Source organism: Lonchura striata, unplaced genomic scaffold, assembly GCF_046129695.1.
Source record: "Lonchura striata isolate bLonStr1 unplaced genomic scaffold, bLonStr1.mat Scaffold_91, whole genome shotgun sequence".
NCBI lineage: Eukaryota > Metazoa > Chordata > Aves > Passeriformes > Estrildidae > Lonchura > Lonchura striata.
This window is the reverse complement of record NW_027461190.1, coordinates 1,042,172-1,065,336: the sequence shown is the minus strand read 5'-3', so window position 1 is coordinate 1,065,336 and position 23,165 is coordinate 1,042,172. Positions and strand designations below refer to the sequence as shown.

Here is a 23,165-nt window from a genome sequence, read left to right as displayed (position 1 = left end):
ATTATTGATCACTCACTGCTATTGATTGATAATCTGCTATTGATCATTGATAACTCCCTGCTATTGATTATTGATAATCTGCTATTGATTATTGACAACTCACTCCTATTGATTATTGATAATCTGCTATTGATTTTTTATAACTCACTGCTATTGATTATTGATAATCCGCTATTGATTATTGATAATCCGCTATTGATTATTGATAACTCCCTACTATTGATCATTGCTAACTCTCTGCTATTGATTTGGATGTGTGGAGATGAAGGAACAATGGGAAAGGAAATCTCCTTTTTTTTCCTTTTTTTCCCCATTTTTTTCTCCTTTTTTTGCCCCTCTCTCTCCCGTGACAAAAGCGAAGATTTGATGAAAAATCGATAAAATGGGAAATTGAACTTTTTTAAAATTGCTTTCTAAAAAAAATCCAGTGAACAATTGGAGCTGGGTAATTGGTTCTTTAAATTCTTTAAATTCGTGCTTTGGGTTTTTTAATCAATGCTTTAAAAAAGAACCTTAAAATCCAAACTGGAGCAATCTCCTCCAGTGCCACCAACCCCACCAGTGTCCCCAATGTCCCCAAACTCCCCAAATGTCCCCAAACCTCCCCAAATGTCCCCAAACTCTCCAAATGTCCCCAAATATCCCCAAACCTCCCCAAATGTCCCCAAACACCCCAAATGTCTCCAAACCTCCCCAGATGTCCCCAAACCTCCCCAGACCTCCCCAAATGTCCACCAGGCCCATCCCTGCCATGTCCTCCACGCTGGGCCTGGTGGCACCTGTGGGGACATTGGGGACGTGTCACCGACACCCCCGGGTGGCACCGACACCCCCGGGTGGCACCGAGCCCGTCCTGGTGGTACCGGCCACCCCCCGATGTCCCCAGCTCTGCTCCTGATGTCCCTTAGGAGATCCCAGTCCTGTCCCCAGTGTCCCAAACCCCATCCCCGGTGTCCCCAACCCCGTCCCAGCTGTCCCCAGCCGTATCCCAGCTGTCCCCAACTCCATTCCTGATGTCCCCAACCCTGTCCCCAGTGTCCCCAGGCATCTCTGCTGTCCCAAGACCCTCCAAACCCCATTCCCGATGTCCCCAGCTGTCCCCAACCCCACTCTTGATGTACCCAACTCCGTCCTGGTGTCCCCAGCTCTATCTTCAATGTCCCAAACCCCGTCCCAGGTGTCCCCAGCTCCAGTCCTGGTGTCCCAAGACCATCCACACCCCATCCCTGATGTCCCCAGGTGTCCCCAACCCCATCCCTGATGTTCTCAAGTGTCCCAAACTCCGTTCCTGATGTCCCCAGCTGTGGCCAAACCCTGTCCCTGATGTCCCCAGGTGTCCCCAAACCCCATCCCTGATGTCCCCATGTGTCCCTCACCTGCCACCACCACAGTGACCCGGTGTGGCACGTCCCAGCCGGGCCCCAGGGTGGTCACCAAGGTGTCCCCATCGGTGTCCCCCTCAGTGTCCCCCAAGCGTGGCCTGGGGTGTCCGTGGGCGCGGTGCTCCCAGCGGATCTCCACGTCCAGCGGGAAGAAGCCGACGGCGTCGCAGCGCAGCTCGGCCGGGAGCCCTGGGGACAGCGGGGATGGCAGCAGGGACACCCGGGGAGGGGCTGGGACACGGGACAGTGAGCTGGAGATACTGGGAGGGACTGGGAGGGTCTGGGACATACTGGGAGGGACTGGGACATACTGGGAGGGAACTGGGAGGGACTGGGATGGACTGGGAGGGACTGGGACATACTGGGAGGGACTGGGACATACTGGGAGCCCCGGCCCCGCCCATTCCCGGCACTGACCAATCAGGCACAGCCGCAGCACCTGCTGCACCTGCCCTGGGCGCGCTCACGGAGCAGACGAAGGCGCCGTCGTCCGACACCGAGAGCGGCGGCAGCTGCAGCGACACCTCCCTGGCGCCCCCGGCGGCTGGGAGGACCGAGGAAACGTTCAGCCTCAATGGTGCCCCCTAGCAGCTGGGAGGATCGTGGCCGTTCTGTGCCCAAAAACCCCCAGAACCGCCCCCCCAAAAAAAAACCAAAATGCTCCCAAAACCCACAAAAATCACCTGCTAAACCCTCCCAGAAACACACAAAAAAAGTCCCCAGAAATCACCCACAAAACTCCCCAAAAAAAACCCAAAAAATGCCCCCAAAACCCCCAAAAATCACTCACTGAACCCCCCCAGGACCTCCCAAAAAACCCCAAAAAATGCTCCCAAAACCTTCCAAAAAACCAATGCCCACAGCGCCCCCTAGCGGCCAGGAGGATCGAGGCTGTCCCGTGCCAGTAGCGCCCCCTGGTGGCCGGGAGGACTAAAACCACCCACTGCCAGTGGCGCCCCCTAGCGGCTGGGAGGAGCAAAGCAGTTCCATGCCTGCAGCGCCCCCTGGTGGCCGGGAGGACCAAGGCTGTCCATTGGCGCCTCCCAGTGGCCAGGAGGACTGAGGCCGCCCACTCCCAGCAGCGCCCCCTGGCAGCCGGGTGGACCTGACACCCCCCTGCTCGGTGGCGCCCCCCGCTGTCCCCGCAGGGCTCTGCAGCCCCTCCCCTCCCCTCACCTGCGCGGTGCCGGGGGGGCTCCCGTAGCCCCCCAGGAACAGCAGCACCCCCGGCATGGCCTCGGTGCGGTGGGCGGCAGCCGAGTCGAAGGCCAGCAGGTGCCGCATGGCGCCGTGGCGGTGCCGCAGCCGCTGCAGCGTGAAGGGCTCGGCCGGGGGCGCGAAGGCGCAGTGCAGCCGCCCCGGCGCCCCCAGCAGCGCCCGCGTCTGCGGCGTCCGTGTGGACACCAACAGGGACACTGAGGAGTGGGACAGGGCGTCATGGGGCGTGGGGACATCAGGGACAACGGGGGGACATTTGGGATGTGGGGACATCAGGGATGTGGGGGGACACTGGGGACATCGGGGACAATGGGGATGTGGGGGGACATCAGGGATGTGGGAACATCAGGGACATCAGGGATGTGGGGACAATGGAGAGACACTGGGGACATGGGGACAGTGCAGGGGCATAGGAGACATTGGGGGACATGGGGACAATGTGGGGACATTGGAGACATTGAGATATTTGGGCCAATGGGAAGGGGACACTGGGGACATCAGAGACATCGGGGATAATGGGTGGACACTGAGGACATGGGAACAATGCAGGAGCATAAGGGACAATAGGGGGACATCAGGGATGTGGAGACATTTGGGGGGACATCAGGGATAACGGGTGGACATTGGGGACATCAGAGACATCGGGGACATTGGGGACATCGGGACAGTAGGGGGACACTGGGGACAATGGGGATGTGGGGTGTCCTGGTTTGTAAGATAAGCATGTATTCTATTGCCATCTGTTGGAGGTTGGGCAGTTTTCTTATCTCTTCCAAGAACAATGTCTCCCTCCGGGGAGATATCTTCAGTTCATGGACCACTGAATGACTCACTGCATGACCAGTAAAGTTACATCATCCCATTGTGAGATGCTCCACCCAGAGGGAGGAGCCAAGCATTCCTACCTGCATAAAATCAGCACTTTTTGAGACACTGGCAGCCTCTTTGCTGGATTCCCCGAGGAGCAGCATCTTCTCTGCTGGATTCCCAGAGGAAGACCAGGCCCAACTACTACCAGACCTTCAGAGAAAACTCCACCCTTCTAGAGATCACCGCTTCAGCAGCATTTCATCAGCCACTCCAGGAGGAGCAGCCACCATTTTAACTGGACTATTACCAACACCCTGACTCCTCAGGGTGTCAGGTTTCTGACTCCATCACTAGTTTTGTTTGTACTAACTGCATTTTTTTAAATTTAGTTTTTTTTCCTAGTAAAGAACTGTTATTCCCATTCCCATATCTTTGCTCGAGAGCCTTTTAATTTTTAAATTGTGGTAATTCAGAGGGAGGGGGGTTTACCTTTTCCATTTCACAGGAGGGTCTTGCCTTCCTACACAGACTCCTGTCTTTTCAAACCAAGACATTGCATCAGCCCGTTCAGGGAAAATGGCTAAAGATGTCTCTAGAACTTCACTGCTGCTTTTGTAACTCTGGGTATACCACCTGAAGTAAAGGCAATGGCCCAGCTTATACTTCCTGCTGAGTTGCTACCTTTTTTGCCTTTGGGGAATTATGCACAAAACAGGTATTCCTCATTCCTCAAAAGGCCAATCTGTCACTGAACGGGCTCATGGCTCCCTCAAGCGTCTCCTGGTACAATAGAAAGGGGGGGCCAGAGAGGACAACCCTTCCGAGAGACTGCAGAAAGCCTTTTATGTGTTCAACTTCTTGAAATGATCTTTGATGGACCCCAACCCCTGATTGTTTGACATTTTATTTGTAATTCACAATTGCAACAAAAGGAAAAATCCCTTGCCTTAGTGAAGGATCCAGGATCTGGTAAGATACTGGGGCTTTATCCTTAGGTCACCTGATGTCACCTGGTGTCACCACTGAGTCAGGAACAAGAGTCAGGCGACACATAAAATCTAATTCTCTCCAGGAGACTAATACTAGTTTTATTAGGAACCCATTTCTTTTTATACACTGCTCCAACACCGGTAGACCTGACTGGTCCTTTAATCAACACACCTCACCTGATTGGCTAATTAAGGAAACACCCTTTAGTAAACATAAGAAAACAACTGTTCAAAACACCAGCTGCAAGATTGTTTTAATTCTTTCTCTCAGCCTTTTCAAAACTCCCCAGAACAATTCCTAGGAAAGTTTACCTGGCTTTCTCTCTGACCAGGCTGGGGTAGAGGTTTTGCTTGCATGTCCACAGAGAATGGTTCCAAGTGGATTCCAGCAAACAATGTGAAGGCGTTTTGAGATTCTTTGACTGCATCACTTGAAGATTCACCTTAAACATCAACATTGGAGGAGAACCCTTGTGAACAGGACCTTGCCACCACATCAGCACCTGTTTAACCTCTAGCAGACTTATGCCCTTGGGGAAATGGTTATGATTACCCAGTGGTATCAGGGTTTACAGGGCTAGATCAGCTTCTGGGGGATTGGAGACTTGGTGGATGGATAAGAAATTTAGTTAAAATAGGCTTATATGTATTAGGATTATATTATGTATTGTTATGCTTATTCCTTGTATTTTATATTGTGTGAAAAAATGAATAGAAAAATCACTTAAGAATGTATTTTTGTTTGAACAGATAGGGGGAGGTATAGGGAATAAAACAGAAAGTACAGTGGAACTGATAAAGGGGCCTGATATCTTCTTCTTCTTCTGCCTGACTGAGCAGAAACCATGGGAGAGACAGACACAGAGAAATTCTCCCTGGGCAAGAAGTGACCAAGAAACATATTGTGAGACATAGTGATAAAATAATGTTACCAGGTCATGTGATGTCATAAAGAAGTGTAACCAATGGGAAATTGTTACCAAAAACAGAGCCCTATATAAGCACCATACAAGTGAAACTCTATATAAACACCTGGTACACTCAATAAAATTGGCTTCTGATCCCAACTCAGATGCCCCCGACTCTCCATCATTGATAACCCCTGGTCTGGGTGATCCCTGTTGGGTGGGGGGAAGGTGTTGGAGAGATTTCTTTCCCTTCTCCTGCTGTGATTTGGATGGTAATAAATTCCCTCCCTGTGCCCGGGCTGGGACTGTTTTGCCAGTGCTGGTGCTCGGGGCGGGATCTCTCCCGATCCTTTTCCTACTCCCGCCTTCCCTCAGCCAATCAGAGACAGCGCGGCTGATGACTCACCAGTTGCTGGGCAGACCCGCAGCGACCAGCGGTCCCGGCCGGACCCGCCCCGCCACGGCCCAAATCCTCCCAAATCCTCCTGAATCCTCCCAAATCCTCCCCAAATCCTCCCCAAATCCTCCCCAAATCCTCCCCAAATCCTCCCAAATCCTCCCCAAATCCTCCCAAATCCTCCCAAATCCTCCCCGAATCCTCCCCGAATCCTCCCCGAATCCTCCCCAAATCCTCCCAAACCCTCCCCAAATCCTCCCAAATCCTCCCCAAATCCTCCCAAATCCTCCCAAAACCTCCCCAATCCTCCCCGAATCCTCCCGAATCCTCCCAAATCCTCCCAAATCCTCCCCGAATCCTCCCCAAATCCTCCCCAAATCCTCCTGAATCCTCCCCAATCCTCCCAAATCCTCCCCAAATCCTCCCCAAGTCCTCCCAAATCCTCCCAAATCCTCCCCAAATCCTCCCCAAATCCTCCCCAAATCCTCCCAAATCCTCCCCAAATCCTCCCCAAATCCTCCCGAATCCTCCCCGAATCCTCCCAAATCCTCCCCGAATCCTCCCGAATCCTCCCAAATCCTCCCAAATCCTCCCAAATCCTCCAAAATCCTCCCCGAATCCTCCCCGAATCCTCCCCGAATCCTCCCAAACCCTCCCCAAATCCTCCCAAATCCTCCCAAAACCTCCCCAATCCTCCCCGAATCCTCCCGAATCCTCCCGAATCCTCCCAAATCCTCCCCGAATCCTCCCCAAATCCTCCCCAAATCCTCCTGAATCCTCCCCAATCCTCCCCGAATCCTCCCAAATCCTCCCCAATCCTCCCAAATCCTCCCCGAATCCTCCCCAAATCCTCCCGAATCCTCCCCGAATCCTCCCCAAATCCTCCCCGAATCCTCCCAAATCCTCCCAAACCCTCCCGAATCCTCCCTGCCCCATCACAGGGGGTCCTGTGCAAGGCCACGGGGAGCGGCTGCGGCCGCCGCTGGCTCAGGAGCTCTGTGGGCAGGAAAGGGGGTGACACTGGGACTGGGGGTGCTCGCAGGGCTTCCCTTAATGGTGCCTCCTTCGGTATTGGGTCAAGCGAGAGCTTCTGGAGAATCTCTCCCCACACACAGGACACTCACCGGGCCTCTCCCCAGTGTGGATGTGCCTGTGGGTGACGAGGCTGGAGCTGTGCTTGAAGCCCTTCCCGCACTCAGCGCAGCAGAAGGGCCTCTCCTGTGTGTGAATCCACTGATGCACTGAAGCATGGACAGACAGCTCCTCAACTAATTAAAGCTGGAAAGAAGGGTATTTTATTGCAGTGCTGGACACACATGGAATCATTTCCAAATACATGTGCAAGGAGTTGCAGACTCCTGCTTTCTATTTATACAGGAAAGGTTTTACATATCCAAGCTGTTTCTAAGGACACATAATACATAATCATTACCTGCCCGCTTCGTATTATAATCAGCTGAATATCCATTACGGCTGTGCAATCGTGTTTCCTTAACTGGGTCTTTGGGATTTTGAAATAAGGGAGTGGGTGTAAGGGAGGAAGAAAGCTGTCTTCCTCAAGGTAAACTCTTCACCCATGGCCAGTTTGCAGGACTTTTTGATCTGCTGGTCACGGTAGCCTCTCCTAACTGCTGATTATTCTTAAGGCAAGATATTTCTATGGTCTCTGCTCCTTCACAATTCCTACATCTATCCCTGTCACTCCTAGCTTTACTTTTCTAATATATTTGCTACTCTTTAACTAAGGCATGTGATTTTTGCTAGCTAACTTGGCTTCTTAACTAATTTTAAAATCTTAACTAAAATACGAAATCTTCTACTATCTCAGTTATATTCCCAGCTGTCCCCTTGACTCATCCACAGTTTTCAATTATCCTAAATACATTTCCAGCTGATCCTTGGCTCATTACGATGAGATTGGAGCTTCTCAGAAACCACTTCCTACACTTGGGACACTCACAGGGCCTCTCCCTGGTGTGAATCTTGTGGTGCTGATGAACTTGGAGATCCACCCAAAGCCCTTCCCACACTCCCCACACTTGTAGGGCTGATTGATTCCCCATCTGGATCACCTGGTGCCAGATCAGGTCTGATCTCCGGAGCTCCAGCTGAAGTCCTTCCCACATTCCAAGCACTTGTGGAGCTTCTGACCGCCATGAGTCATCTCTACCATCTCTGAGTGCCAAATGGATCTCTGGCTGCCTTCTAGGCACAGAGGGGCTCTTACCTCCTCACAACTCCCAGGGCTGGGTTTGCAGCCCCTCCTTGTGTGGGATCTCCAGGGCTTTTCCTCCCCATTGGGTTCCCATGCTGTGGAGCTGCTCAAAAAAGCCTCAAAACAGAGGTTCTGAGCAGCGATTTGTCCTCCCAGGTCTCTGTCTGCAGCTCAGTGCCTGGGGTAAGGAAAGAAAAGAAGAGGAAGGGATGTGGAAGGAAGAAGGATAGAATGAGAAGAGAAAGGAGGGTGGACAAGGAGAGGATGGGATTTGCCTCCATGCCAGAGGGAAGGGGAAGGAGATCCCACCAATTCATCCCTGGCAGGACAGCGTTGGCAGCAGCGCTGTCCTGCAGCCAGGGGCAATGTTGGGCTGATAGGTGGAGCAGAGGAGAGGGGGAAAGGGGCAGTGACTTACTCCTCACCTGCCTCAGTGTTCCATGCTATCTTCCTTTTCCTCACAGCCTCCACCAGCTCCACCTGCACAAAGGTTGGGATGGACAAATCCTGGCTTGGGGGAAAAACAAAGGGTGAGCACCTTGGTCCTGCTGCCCAAGTCCAGCTCGAGAAGTCACCACCCTGTTCACAGTTGGATGGGCCCAGACTCTGCTCATCTCCAGAGTCCCCCACTCCTCCAGGCTGCTGGGATCCCCCAGCTCCAAGATTGGCCGTTGCTGCTCTCCCCACTCCGATGCCAATTGGAACCCCAAAACCAATGTCCCCCCCAAACTGTTACCACTGCCCCAGCCGGTACAGAGATCGCTAAAGGAACCCTTCACAAGTCTCCAAAGGGGCATCTGCATCTCACCTTTGGGGCAATGCAAGATCCAAATATCCCTTTCCCTGCAAAAAAAACTCCCAGAAATCCCCCAATGGATTTGGGGTGAGCTCCCCCTCCCCACTTACCTGCAGGATCTGGGCGAGTAAATGCTGCCATGACCAGGGGAGCTGCAGACTCAGCAGAAGGGCAGGCAAACCGTGTGGATCTGCTGCGGTTCCTCCTCTTCCTCCTCCTGTTCCTGTTCCTTCTTCTCCCTAACCTCCTCCTCATCTCTCTCTCCTCTTCCTACTGCTCCTCCTCCCTGACCACCCCAGATCCCCCTTTCCTACCCACCTCTCCCCCATGGCTGCAGCACCAGCGTTTGGGTAGAGGGAACCTCCCATGAGCCCCCCAGGTATGGGCAGGGGGCTTGGGGACCCACCCAGTGCAGATCCATTCCCCCCTCCCAGAGCCTCACGGAAATCACTCCAGGGATCAAGCGATGGGGACGCTAAGGGATCCCCATGGAACCACCCATTTTTGATCCCATCCCCACCCTTCCCTCCCCACTCCCATTGTTCCCCCAACCCAAAGACCCCTCCCAACTCAATCTGAGGGTCCCATTCCTCTCCTGGTCGGAATCCTCTTTTCCCCTGCTCTCCCACCCCTTCCCCATTGTGCCTCCAGCTCTATCTCTCACCCCTGGGCTTGGATTTGGGGATCCAGGCCCCTCCTGTTCAGTTTGGGGATCACATCCCCCCTTTCCCTCAATTCAGGCAGCTCCTGGCAGCTTTTTCCTGGGAGGAATCCCTGAGTTTTGGGACTTTTAGGATGTAGCTTAGGAGGAGAACAGCTCTGTCGGGCTTTCTCCTCCCTGTTGTGGCCCCTCAGCTGTTCCCGACACCCTGGGGGTGCTGGGATTTCCCTCCCAGGGACAAGGACCTTCATCCCCTTCCAGGAGCCCAGTGCCCAGCTGGGGCTCCAGGTCAGGGGTCCTTGAGCAGCTGCCCCAGAACCTCCACCAGGTTCTCCCAGCGCAGCCGGAGCTGCTCGGCCTGGGCTCCCCAAAGGCCTCAGCAAGGTCCAAGTCCTGCTCAGGAACCCTCAACTCCCTCAAACCCAGCATCCCCCTCATCCCCTGCAAGTTCCTCCCATGGCACCGGCCACGGCCATGTCCCCACTTGTCACTGGCCATGTCCCACCATGTCCTCAACCATGGCTGTCTCCCCACCATGTTTCCATCCCTGTCACTGTCCCCCATGTCTCCATCCATGCCTGTGTCTCCCCATGTCCCTAGGGATGGCCCTGTCCCCCTCCATGTCCATGCGTGCCCATGTCACTCTCCATGTCTAATGCTTTTTCTCTTTTTGAGCCTGGTCTTATAAGCTCTCAGAGATAAGCATTATACCCTTGATAGCTCAGCTACCTCAGGTGGCATAAAACAAGCAGGATGGCTCATGTGACAGTGTTGGGAATAAAAAGTTTTAATAAAAGGCAAAAATAAAAAAGCTTTTTACAGAGAAAAGCCAAGTCAGGGCAGAGGCTCTTGCTCTTGCTAAAACACTTCACTAAAGCAATTAACTTCTTTTGTTCTCTTCTTTTCTAGGGAATTGCTTAGGTGGGACTTTTTGGCTCCTGTCCAATTAGCTACCCTTAAGTTTGAGGTGAAGTCCCAGAGGTCCTATGAGGTGTCTTTCAACCAAATTGAGGAGAGAAACACCTGGCCTTTTGTCCTTTTTAAGGGAACAAAAGGTAACTTGTCTACTCTGTCAACAGAGGGCACATTCTTACACGTGTCCCACCATGTCTGTGTCCTACCATGGCCATATCCACTAACTTAGTTCAATGTCTATTTTTACTTCAATATTGGATATTTTAAAGGGATAAAGAGAAATGAAAACAAAATCAAGGCCAAAAGAAAAAGACTTCCATGTCCATGCCAGCTGAGGATCCACGTGCTTGGGTGGAGGGAAGAACCTTTTTGGTGGAGTTTCTACCCCATTGTCTCCAAAATCTTGGTCTTTTCCCCAGTTTTTCCACCATCTGGCTGCAGAAGACACCCTTGGGCAATAGGAAATCAAAATCGTGGAATCCCTGAAGTTGGAAAAGACCTTGTCCTGGTTCAGAGCAAATTTGGGAGAGAACCTCCAAAGGGATTCCTCTGGAAAGCAGATTCAATTGGCTCCTCCCCCAGCCAGTTTGGGAAAAGTATCTCCTTGGAGAACAGTGGAAAAAACTGTTTTTTAAAGAATAAAACCTAAACAATATTAAACAATAAAACCTCTTGCTGCTCTAAAAGAGAGACAAACTCAGGAAGTCCCTCCGTGGGTTGTAGCTCAGCTCACTCAGTCTCTTATCAGTCCCTCCAGTGCTGGAAATGCCACAGTCCAGGCCCGGCCCGCTGGGCCACAGGTGTGAGCTGCCGGTGCTCTTCTGGGTGTTCAGGCCAGAGCAGGTTTAAACAGGTCCAAAGAAAAGGGAAAAGCAGCCACAGTCCAGGGAACTTCTCTGCCACAGCTAGCTAAAACTAATTAACAGCAAAGGAGAGCTCTGTACCTCTGTCTGTCCATCTGCAGACAACCCGGCCCAGGAGCAAGAATGTGGAGGAGTGAGTGCAGTTTCTGAAAACAAACTCTGCCCTTCTCTCCCTCCTTTGTTCTCGGAACAAGTCTTAAAGGTGCAAAAATTATAATTCACTATAAACAGAACAGACAACTGGAGATACAAGCATCATATAGTCAACCTAGGACATACCTCCAAGACCATTCAGTATTCCTTGATGCCACCAGAATATAGGATTGAATGCAAAAGATTTTATGGAGTTGGAAGTCATTAAATCTGCTCTCCCCAAGGAATTCTCATTGTTGGTCTGTGCCCCAGTGGATGTTCCTGCCACTGGGTTTATCTAGGTGCCCGCAGGGAATGAGGAAGATGTGGAGCCTCCCAGCCAAGTGTCTTCCCAACACAGATGACCAGGCCCATAGATCACCAAGACTGCCCAATGAAGGTCACTGAGGATCATCCAACGTGGATCCTCCCATAGGGAATGGAGCTGGGAGGAGCATAAGAAGCTCTTCCCACCTTTGGGGAACTCACAGGGCTTCCCCCCTTAGTGGCGCCTCCGTTGGTGTTTGATCAAAACTGATCTCTGTGAGAAGCTCTTCCCACACTTCCCACACTCGTAGGGCCTCTCCCCGGTGTGGATGCGCCGGTGCACGGTGAGATTGGAGTTGTGCTTGAAGCCCTTCCCGCAGTCGGGGCAGCGGTAGGGCCTCTCCTCGGTGTGACTCCGCTGATGTACGAGGAGACTGGAGCTGATCTGAAACCTCTTCCCACACTGGGGACACTCGTAGGGCTTCTCCCCGCTGTGGATGCGCTGGTGCTTTCTCAGGTCTGAGTGCCACCCATAGCTCTTCCCACATTCCAAGCAGGTGTAGGGCCGTTCCCCAGTGTGGATCACCTGGTGCCGAATCAGGGCTGAGCTTTCTCTGAAACTCTTCCCACATTCCCCACACTTGTAGGGCTTTTCCCCAGTATGGATCTTTTTGTGTTCCGTAAGCTGGGAGTTGAGGCTGAAGCTCATCCCACACACCCCACACTCGTAGGGCTTTTCTCCAGTGTGGATCCTTTCATGTCTCCTCAGGCCAGAGCTCTGCCTGAAGCTCTTCCCACATTCCCCACACTCATAGGGTTTTTCCCCAGTGTGGATCCTCTGGTGTTGCATCAGGTAGCCCTTCTGGCTGAAGCTCATCCCACATTTCCCACACTCAAAGGGCTTTTCCCCAGTGTGGATTACCGAGTGCTGCATCAGGCTGCTCCTCTGGCTGAAGCTCTTCCCACATTCCCCACACTCAAAGGGCTTTTCCCCAGTGTGGATCCTCTGATGTTAGATCAGAATGGAGTTCTGGCTGAAGCTCCTCCCACACTCCCCACACTCAAAGGGCCTCTCCCCGGTGTGGATCCTCTGGTGAAGTCTCAGGTTGGAGCTCCAGCAGAAACGCTTCCCACATTCCTCACACTCGTAGGGCCGTTCCCCAGTGTGGATCACCTGGTGCTCGATCAGGGTGCAGCTCCAGCTGAAACCCTTCCCACATTCCAAGCACTTGTGGGGCTTCTCCCTGCCACGAGGTTTCTCCACCAGCTCTGAGCTCTGGCTGGATCTCTGCCCGCCTTCCTGGCTCAGGGGGGCTCTTTCCTCCCCGCAGCTCCCTGGGCTGGGTTTGCTGCCACTCCTTGTGCGGGATCTCCAGGGCTTTTCCTCCTCCTCCATTTCCTCCATTTTCATTCCTCCCCGGGAATGAAAAATCCTGGTCTGGGGGAAAAAAAAAAGAACAGAGCATCTTGGACTGGGAGTTCCTCCTGTCCCCACTTCATCTCACCAAGTCATTGGGCATTGTGTGTCTATAAGAACCTCCAAAACACCAAGGTTCAGCATAAAAATCCTCAAAACTTTAAGACACAGATCAAAACCTCCCCAAACATTAAGATTCAGTAAAAAATTCCTCCAAAACATAAAGATTCAGCCCCTAAAAAAAATAAAGCACCAACATTTAACCCAATAAAGCTGAGAAATGCCATGATTCACTCCTGTGAAAATCGTGGAACCCCTCAACAGTCACGTGCTGCATGTGGGGTGGAAATGCTCCTGGGGCTGAGGGGAGGCTATAGATACACGGAGGGATGGAACCTCGTGGTGATCCTTGTTTCTGCTCCTCCTCCTCCTCCTGTGTCCCTATTCTTCCTCACACTCCTCTTCCTCTTCCTATTCCTCCTTCTCCTGCACAATCCCACCCTTTCCTGCCACCTGCATCCTTTGACCATTCTGTTCCTCCACCCTGCTTCTCCTTCCCTTCTCCTCCTGCCCCCAGGCCCAGCACCCACTGCCGGCTCCCTCTTCCCCCCAGACCCACAGCATCCCAGCGCAGGGGCAGGGATGGAGCTGGGGCAGGTCGGGCTGGGGCAGCGCTGGGCTCTCGGCCGCTCCCGCCCGCACTCGGTCCCCACTGCAGCCGCTCCCGCCAGGACAGCGCGGGGGGGCCCGGCCTTGGCGCTGCCCCACTCCCACCTCCCCAAATTCCCCTCGCGGGGCCATGGGGCCGAGGGGGGGCGCAGGTGGGTCCAGGTGGGGAACGCGGGGAGCTGCGAGTCTGCCTGGCAACTGGTGAGTCATCAGCGCCGCGGGCTCTGATTGGCTGAGCTCTGCCCGAGCCCTGGGGCTGCAGCACAGAGGGGACACCCTGCTCCAGGGGGGATGTCCCACAAACGGGGGACCCCATGGAAGGAACAACAGGAAAGTGTCTTTACAAATAGATGCTCTGAATCTGCTCGGACATAGGGCCAGGGAGCTGTAAAAACGGAAATGACAGGAGACACCATCAGTTTCAGAAAATGTTATCAATTGATGACACAAACTGCTGTTCAGCCAAGGTCCTTCCCTATTCATGAACTTCCAGAAGAACAACAAAGACTTAACAGAGCCATGAATATCGTTTGCTATATAACAGCAGGGAACATATCAAGGTGGGTATGTAGTAGGTGGACTGGGAAGTCTGCAGCTCTCAAGTACTTCAGCCAGTGGGGAAAGCAGAGGGAGATGTGGCCAAGAAAGTTCAGATGAAAAAGAGACTGTGTCCTCCAACAATTGGAGATATCCCACGGGGAATGTCCCATGGCCTCTCCCATTTTTAGGAATGAAATTCCATTTACAGGACTCCTCTGTCTGCTCTGTGGACAGAATTCTCTGGTGATGTCAATTTTTCCGCACACCCTGAGGCTCATCCCGAATTCCTTCCACCCTCCGGGGCGGCGGGCAGGGAGTGCAGCTGAAGGTGCCTCACCCACTTTGGGTGATCGGCTCCCTTGGCTGGCGGCGGCACCGGGGATTGATTGGGGACCCGGGAGTGACCAGGAGACAGACGAGTGACACATCAGGGGGTCTGTGAAGAGTCAGCAGGGAGAGAGCACTGAAAATCTCATCAGTGAGTGCCCTGGGATCTTTGGGGAGTGAACATGGCAGGGCACCCATGGAGGGGAGAAAAGGGAAAGACAGGGAGGGGGCCTGGCCAAAGGGATGATGATCCCAAAATGTCTCTGAAGGGTCCCTTGGGAGAATGTTGAGGTAGTTTGCACATTCCCCCAGAGGTAATTAAGGACATGGACACCCAGGGTGGCAACAAGGAAAGTGGAGAAGGCATTTAGACAACAGGGGATGGATGGTGTTCGTGTCCTGGGAAGGAATCAGGTGAAGGGGAGTGTGCAGCAATATGGTTCAGGCAAGAAGCAGCAGGAGGAATCTGTGTGGTAAGAAAAAGGATGAGGGAAAAAAGGAGGAAGAGAAAAATACTCTGGATTGGGATGTTTTTCCACAGAGTCTTAACCTCACAATTTGCCAGCTAATATTTTGAATTCCCAGTTTCCCAGACAGGAAAAGCAGGAGGTCAGGATGGCAGGGGTTTCTCTGCGGTGGCAGCGGCAGCACCGGGCGCAGAGGTGCGGCACCGGGAGCACGGGCTGGGGCCTGTGGGGAGCTGCGGGGCCGGGCCGGGGCTGTGGGGCAGCCGGGGCTCAGCGCCGGGCGCTGCCTGACCCCACCAGCCCCGGGCAGGGCCGGCAGTGGCCCCCGGCCCCCAGGAGGCTGCGGGACGCCCCGGCCGCTGCCCGGCCCCGGGGAGCTGCCGGCCCTGCCCGCCGGGGGGGCCGCCTTTGGACACTGCGGCAGGACAGGCACCGGCTCTGCCACACGGGCTGGGCAGGGACCCTGAGCACAACGGGGAACACAAAGGAACAGCTGGGAAATGCAGAGTGCACATGAAGGATCAGGATTTGCTGTTCAGGATTTGCTTTGGGTCCCTGCAGAAAGGAAAGGTTTTGCAGAAAGCTCAGCAGCTCTCAGAGGATGAGCACCCACAGGCAGTGACCGGGGCTGCAGGAGTGGCAGAAGAAGCCCTGCAGCACTTGGGCACAAAGGCACAGCAGCTGAAGGCAAGAAGGGATGAGCAAAAGGCCAAGCTGAAGGCAAAGGCCATGGCAGAGTTCCTACAAGCCCCTGGGAAGGAGTCAGGGCTCCAGCTGCAGCCCACAAGGACACTGCAAGCACAGACAGCAGCACCCTCAGCAGGAGCAAGTCCACCCCTGCATGGACATGGATTGTCAGGGCTCTCTGAGCTCCCATCCCACCGGGGACCCACCACACTGGAGCCCTGCAGAACATTCAGGCTGGGTCTGCATCCAGAGGAGGCCTCTCCTGATGGACACAGGGGCCTCTCCATCCACTCTGAATCTTACACCTAAGGGGGGAAAATTGTAAAGGTATGTTTAATTATTAAGGGAATAAATGGGAAAGTTGAGCTGGTGTCATTTGTTCAATCACTATTAGGAGCTGAAGAGAATAGGTTTGAAATAAACTAATTTCTTTTTCTTCCTACTCTGATTGTTATTAACTAGGAAGGAATTTGATGGTGGCATTGTAATATTGTAAAAGGTGATACAGAGGCTATTACTGCTGTACCTTTGTGTCAAATGTCTGGGAAGGCCTGTGCTGAAGGGAACCCAGAGGTGTGGGCAGCCCCATGGAAAGATGGAAAATTTGATGTGGAGCCTCTCCAAATTACTTGGAAGCAACCAGGACAAGTGGTGTCTAAAAGCAACACCCTGTTCCAGGGGAGGGAAGGAAGGGCTCACAGCCTGGTATGGAGCCCCTGTTAAAGGCAGGGCTTTGAGAGCCAGGGATGTCTCCCTACAGCACTCCTATCCTGCACTCAAGGAATCAGATGGCTCCAATGAGGAGGACAAGAACAAGTGCTAGACAAAGCCCCTCTGAAATGGCTGAATTTTCTGGCTAAAAGTTGTATTTTGAGTATTTGAAAAAAAATTACAAATGGTGAAGAGAAAGGTTAAATATATGGGACATAATTTGACTGAAGGATTGATCCAGAGAGAGTCTAGGCAATTTCAGATGTAAAGAAGTAAACTAAAATAAGGAAAAGACCAAGACGAGCTGCAACAATTCTGAGAATTAAAACACAAATACACAACCTGGATTGAGGATTCTATGTTCCAGCCAGAACATTGTAGGACTTTTTAACCCAGACAGCTTTCATGCTGTGGTATGGACAGGAGAAAGTGAGCAAAACTTGAGAAAATGAACAACCAAAAATATTGATGCCTCAGCTCTGGCTCTTCCAGACTCAGAAAAGAAATTGGAATTGTAGGTGAATGTTCAACAGGGCCATGCCAAAGGAATCCTTGGGCCAAAATGTTTCACCCAGTGGCCAGAGTGGCCTCATTGCCTGCAGAATTGTGCAGCCACAGCTTCAATGGGAACCAAGGCCCAAAACCTGATGACAACAGGATCTCCAACTGTTCCAGTCTGCCATCAAGTTCAAGCTTTGATAACCAAAAGAGTCTCGCAATGGATGAGCAGTGCTCGGTTATTACAGTGTGAAACTTGTTCAGTGGCACAGGAGGATTCAGAACTGAGGACAGGGGAAGGGTTTAACCCAGCCTCCTGTTTGAACAGCCCACAGAGGGGTTGGGAAGAAACCCAGCACTGCATTCAAGTGACACAGCTCCAGACCCAGCCTGGGGGAGATTCAGGAGACATTGCCTGGCCTGAGGCAGAAAATGTCTTTGTGGATGGCTCTTCAAGGGCAGCAGAAGGGAAAAGAGTTCCAAGACACGCTGTTATTGAGGAAAGGGAATCAGACAAAGCGCAGGTTACCCCCATGGTCAGCTCAACCGGCACAGCTGTGTGTGCTTGTAAGAGCCTGGCACTGAAATGTCCTGAGCAGGAAGGCTTCAATATCTTCTGGTGACACCATCTCACCTAACAGGGGGGCAAAAACAATTCTGATTGCTCAGCAACCACTGGAACACTTATTAAGGTAACTGTAAAAGAAGTAATTAATATAAAAGGGATTGTGGAAGAAACAGACTCAGACAAGCAGAACTCATTCTCCAGGAAAGATTCTCCAGGGGCTTATGGAAGCTTTAGGAATACAGTGGGACCTCCAGAACCCCTGGCACCCCCAGAGCTCAGGCTGGGTACAAAGAATGAATGGGGAAAGAAAGAAACACCTTTGGAAGCTGGGGATAGAAACCAGGATGCCATGGGTACGGCTTTTGCCATTGGCTTGGGCAAGAAGAAGAGCCAGACCCAGGGCAGATACTAAATTATTTCCCTTGCATTTGATCTCGGGAATTCCTTACTCTGGTAATTCTCCACCTAGTGCAGGGTGGAGATAAGGGATGCACATTTAAAGCAGTCTGTGGCCAGAATCCTGTCTCTGGTGCAATCTCTCCCCCAGGAAGCTGGGCTGGCACAGAGCCTGCCTTGGCACTTTGCTGCTGCCAACATCCAAGCAGGACATGGGCTCTGCCTAAGGAGTGCAAAGCAGCACCACTGGTGGCCAAGTGGCGTGGCCCATGCCAAGGGGCCCCGAGGCCAGAAACAGCCGCCAGCACAGCTGAACACGGGGGGACCCCTCAGCCTGGGCTCCAGGTCTCTGCAGCCCCGGAGATTTGCACTTCCCGCCTGCAGCAGGAGGATGGGAGGCCCCCCTGAGCCTGCACTGAAGGCAGCGCAGCAGCAGCCAGGGCTCCACAGCGGGGCAAGGCCCTGGGCCTGCCCACACCTCCTCTGCTGAAATCCTCGGCCTGGCCACCCTCCTTGGGCAGCTCCAGCCACCGGGGCCAGCCCTTGCTGCCACTGCTGCAGCTTCAGTGCTCGCTGGGCCTGCACTGCCACAGATGCTGGGGAGACACCGGGACAATTCCACTCTGGCTCTCACTCACACTCACACACTGCCCTGCCTGCCAGTGCATCCACGGAAAATAGACCAGGTCATAGACTTGAACATTGTTAACCTTTGATTTCTCTACTCAGGCTTGCTTTGCCTTGGCCTTGGGGAAAGAAATGTTAAAGGTTTTGTTAAGGGATGTTACACCACTCAGTGGAGATGAGTTTCACATCTCAACACACTGGGAATGGCCCAAAAGAGACCCACAAAGACAACGACCAGCAGCAAAACATCAACCCCAGCAGCAAACAGCAACCAACACCTACCCCAGACACTGCCCCCGGCAGGGCTGCAGACACCTGGTCTGCAAAAGGCTCAGAAGGAAATCCAGCACTTCCCACCTCATTAACAGCACAAGCAAAGAAATCCGGGTCCAATAGGAAACCAAATACTAAAAACTGCACAACTTCAAACTACAGAACATTAAACCAATGCATTTAGACTCTATCAAGTTTGTGAAAAATCGACAAAAACCCACGTGTCATGGAACAATTTTCTTTGCACACTCGGGCTGTGTGGGGATGGAATGATTTTTGTTGCACATCCTGGCCAGAATCAAGGAATGCCTTGACTCTAACACTAAACATATTGGTGGAGTTTTTCTTTTTCCTGCAGTTCCAATGCAAAGTTTAGAGAATTAGAGTATTTTTTTGTAATAATCCCACTTCTATATTGCCAGTTATGTTTGGGTCAGGGATGTGAGAATTAATTATTACTCCAAGGAGAAGTAGAAAAGAACTGAATTGCCTTGGAATTTTTTTGTGTATGTTTCTGTAAGAGATACCAAAATTTTGGTGTGGGTTGGTCAACATTCACCTTTAGGCTGCACTTTGCAAAACTAGAAGAGATTTAAAGGTGACCCTTTAAGTCACTAATATTAAATGGATTACTTGAAGGAAAAAATAAATAAAGCAGCAGGTTGTGGGGGAGGCACATGTGAGGCTGCTGAAGCTCCTCTGGAAGAGAAGCTGCATTCCAGGCACCCAGAAGGAGCTTCAGAAATGCAAATTAACACTGCTGGGGCAAATTTGGGACAATGTACCTGGCTCTTCTTGCCTGGGGCAGGAATTGGCTGATTCCCTCTGCCCCTCACCCCAAGCTCTGCCTGCTTGCACAGGTGGAATCTGCAGAGCTGAAGGCAGAGCCCATGCTGAGGATCTCTGACTCTGCAACAGAAATGGCTGAAGCTGCAAAGGGAAACAGCAAATGGAGAATGTTGTAAAAACTTCACTAAAATAAGGGGGAGATCATCCCTCTGCCCACTCCAACACCTGCTGTCACTGCCTGTGCTGTACAGTTTGTATCAGAGCACTGGGGTTGTTGCTATAGCAAGTTCAGGGAAATTAGCTGGAATTCAAGTATTTGATGATGTAATTAGAAAAAAGGAGTCAAATGACGCAGCCCCAGATGGAGGGAACACCCAAAAACGGACAAAAGAATTGAAGGGCCACCAGCACAAATCCTACAACACCATGGACCAGCCCCTGGGAACTAGAACCAATTCATATCAGGAGACAGGGAACCCATTTATCATTTCAATGGCATTATTAGATTTCAAGCTGTCCTCGGAATTAAAACCAACCAGACAGCTCCAGCTCCTGACCTTCCTGCCGACGAAGCCACTGAAATGAGGAACACATCATTTCACCAGGGGATGGGATCGGATTATCTGTGTGCAGAAAAAAGCAAGAGTTCGTGGCAAACTAAATTTCTCAAACTGCTGTTGGCAAAGAGATGACAAAGGAAAAGTGCTGAAAAACATAAAAAAAGAAATAGGAGAGCACTTTATGTATTCTTAAAAAACACTGAAAGGATGGGAATGGGACAGGCTTTTGTGGCTCCCCAGAACACCAGGGGTTAAACGAATGCTGCTTCTCCTCTTCTGTGCTGCAGCAACTCTCATCTTTTTACCATGCTCCACACCTTGGCAGTGCAGCTCATCCAGCAGCTGAGCCAGGGCATGCAGGTGGCAGCCAGGCCTCCTGATCCACAAACGGCTACAAAAGGACAGGGAATGAGGGCACCGAGAATAATCCCAAAACCAAAGAGGACCCGGGAAGGACAAAACAGAGTCAAGGAGTGAATCTGCCTGGAGATAGGGCCAGGCACTTATAGATAAGGGGAGAAACCATCAGTTCCAATAAATGTTACAAATTGACCGAGACAGCTGCTCAAACTCCCGCTACATTCCCGAACTTCGAGGAGAAGCACAAAGACTTAACAGAGCCATGAATATCGGCTGTTATACAAAAGGAGGGTGCACATTAACGAGGACAGGCAGCAGGCGCATCGGGAAGTCGGAACCTTCCAAGGAACTCAGCCGGTGGGCAGAGGCAGAGGGAGATGCGGCCGGGAAAATGAGGATAAAAAGGAGGCTGCGGGCTACAGCCACGGCAGAGAGCGCACGGCAAATGCCCCACGGCCTCTGCCCCTGCTCGGCAATAAAGTCACTTTGACAGGACTCCTCGCTCTCCGCCGGGCACACGAACCTCCGGCGACGGGAATTTCCCCGCCCGCTCCCGGCCGCGGGGCAGCCCCTCTGTCCTACCCACAGCAGCCGGGCCGAGCCAGCGCTGCTCCGGCAGCGGCTCCTGCCCGGCCCCGGCGGGAAGGAGACCGCGGGCAGCCGCTCCCGCAGCGCCCTCAGCCCGGGGCCGGCACGGGCCGGACACGGCACCGGCGAGCCGCCGGAGCCCCCTGCCGCCCCCTCCGCCCGCAGCCGGCCCCGAGCCCCCGCAGAGCCCAGCGCGGCTCCCACCTGCGCCGGGGCCGCCTCCGAGCTCCGCCGCCGCCGCCTCACCGCGCTCCGGCCGCTGCCGCCGCTGCCGGGCCCGCGCAGCCGCTCGGCCAATGGCGGCGCTGCGCGGCCACGGCCGCCCTCAGCCCGCCGCCGGGGCCGCGCCGCGCCCCGCTCCCACCAATCAGCGCGCCGCGACCGCGACTGACGGCACCGGCGGCCAATGGCAGCGAGCTCGGGGCGGGCTCTGCGCACGGCCCCGCCTCGCCCCGCGCTCTCGGCGCCCCCGGGCTGCGTGAGGGGAAAGCCGGAGATGAGGAACAGCCCCGGCACGGGCCCGGCCCGAGCCGGGATTGAGCTGCCCACACAAACAAACTTCTCCGCGCCTCCCGCCACGGCTTTCCCGGCCCTGCGCCTCCCGTGCCTCCGCCTCTGCGGGAAGCCCAGGAGCCTCACTTCTCCTGCCCCTCGTTAGTGCATCAGTGCTTCGCTTTGATTTCCCCCGAAAAGGGAAACCTGCCCCAAGCCCTGTGGGTGGGTGGGGCAGGGGAGAGATTTCTGTCAGAAAACTCCAAAGACGCGGAGCAGGAGAAGGAGAAGTCAGTGCAGAGCCTTAAATGCAGCTTTCCCCACGCCTCCCTGCTCCCAGCTGCACCTCCTCCCCCGGCAGGGCAGGAGACAGGGAATGGGGCCATGCTCAGCTCATCCCCCGGGGCTTCTCCCTCTGCTCAGGGACAGGAGTCGTTCCCTGCTGCACCCTGCGCTCTCTCCCGGCCGAGACTTCTCCAGGAACTTCTCGGAGCGGAGTCCATCCCCTGGGCACAGCCCCCTCCGAGTGCTGCAGCGTGGGTCACTGTGCCACGGGCTCAGTCCTGCCAGGACAGGCTGCTCCAGCGGGGCCCCTCTGCCCGCGGGCTCACAGCCTCCTCTCAGGCATCGCCGAGCTCCAGCCCGGCTCCTCCAGGGGCTGCAGGGGATCTCTGCATCCCCATGGACCTGCAGGGGGATCTCTGCATCCCCATGGACCTGCAGGGGATCTCTGGCTCCCCATGGACCTGCAGGGGATCTCTGCAGCCCCATGGACCTGCAGGGGATCTCTACCCATTGTAATATATGTTATGGCATAATTCGTGATTTTGTAAAATATACATCAAGTCAGTTGTGCTTGTAGAAAATGATTCTTAAAGTTTTAAATGACCAGTGGCTGCAGCCCGGGCTGGAGAAACCACAGTTGGCAGAGAAAGAAAGACCTAATTTACAAATGAAAAACGGTGTCTCTGTGCAGAGATGGGCCCTTTCCGGGGACAATCCAGGAGACACCCAATGTTTAACCCCTGGTCTGCCGGGGAGCCAGGAAACCGAGCACACGGGCATCCTGCCCTTGCAGCTGCTGAGGAGGCTGCTGGGCTGTGCTTCAGCAGAGGAGATGGAATGTGGCTTACCACTCTGCCCTTCTCTAAAAACGGAGAATGGGTCAGGAGGTTTGGGCTCTGAGCACACAGCAGCCTGGCCCAGGCACAGGCCGTGGTGGGACAGGGGCACAGGAGCCTTCTGTGACTGACCGTGGCTCTCTGGTTTCTCTCTGCAGACTGCCAGCTCCTCATGCCATGGAAACGGCCCCACTCGGCTGCCAGTCTGGGAGGGCTGGAGGGCTGTGGGTACTCATTTGCTGTCAAAAATAAATTGTGTTTTTTTGTCATTGTCATTGTCATCATCAGAACATTTCTTTCATCCTTTTCCAAGTTTTTGGCCCCTCCAGGGTAATATTTTTGTGTCCTTCCTCAGACAGTTGATGGCATTTGGATGGGGGGGTAAGCAATGTGAAAAGTTCAACAACAGCTCCAGTTGCCAACTGCAGCAGCCCCTTCAGGAGCCCTGAGCTACCAGCGAGGTCCACGTGTGCCTTGCAAAAGGGAGTGGTTTGCAGCGATGGGGTTGGTGCCCTGCTGCAA

The 23,165-nt window shown here is 53.5% G+C and overlaps 1 protein-coding gene across 1 annotated transcript; it reads right to left on the bottom strand.

The window, feature by feature from the left end:
- Positions 1-6,754: 6,754 nt before the first annotated feature.
- On the bottom strand, positions 6,755-21,305 carry LOC144248805 (uncharacterized). The gene is given in 6 exon segments (XM_077790793.1): positions 6,755-6,967; positions 7,615-7,697; positions 7,700-7,751; positions 10,471-10,486; positions 11,799-12,991; positions 21,235-21,305. Coding segments are annotated over 5 exon segments (1,530 nt in total). The 5' UTR covers positions 12,965-12,991; positions 21,235-21,305.
- Positions 21,306-23,165: the final 1,860 nt, after the last annotated feature.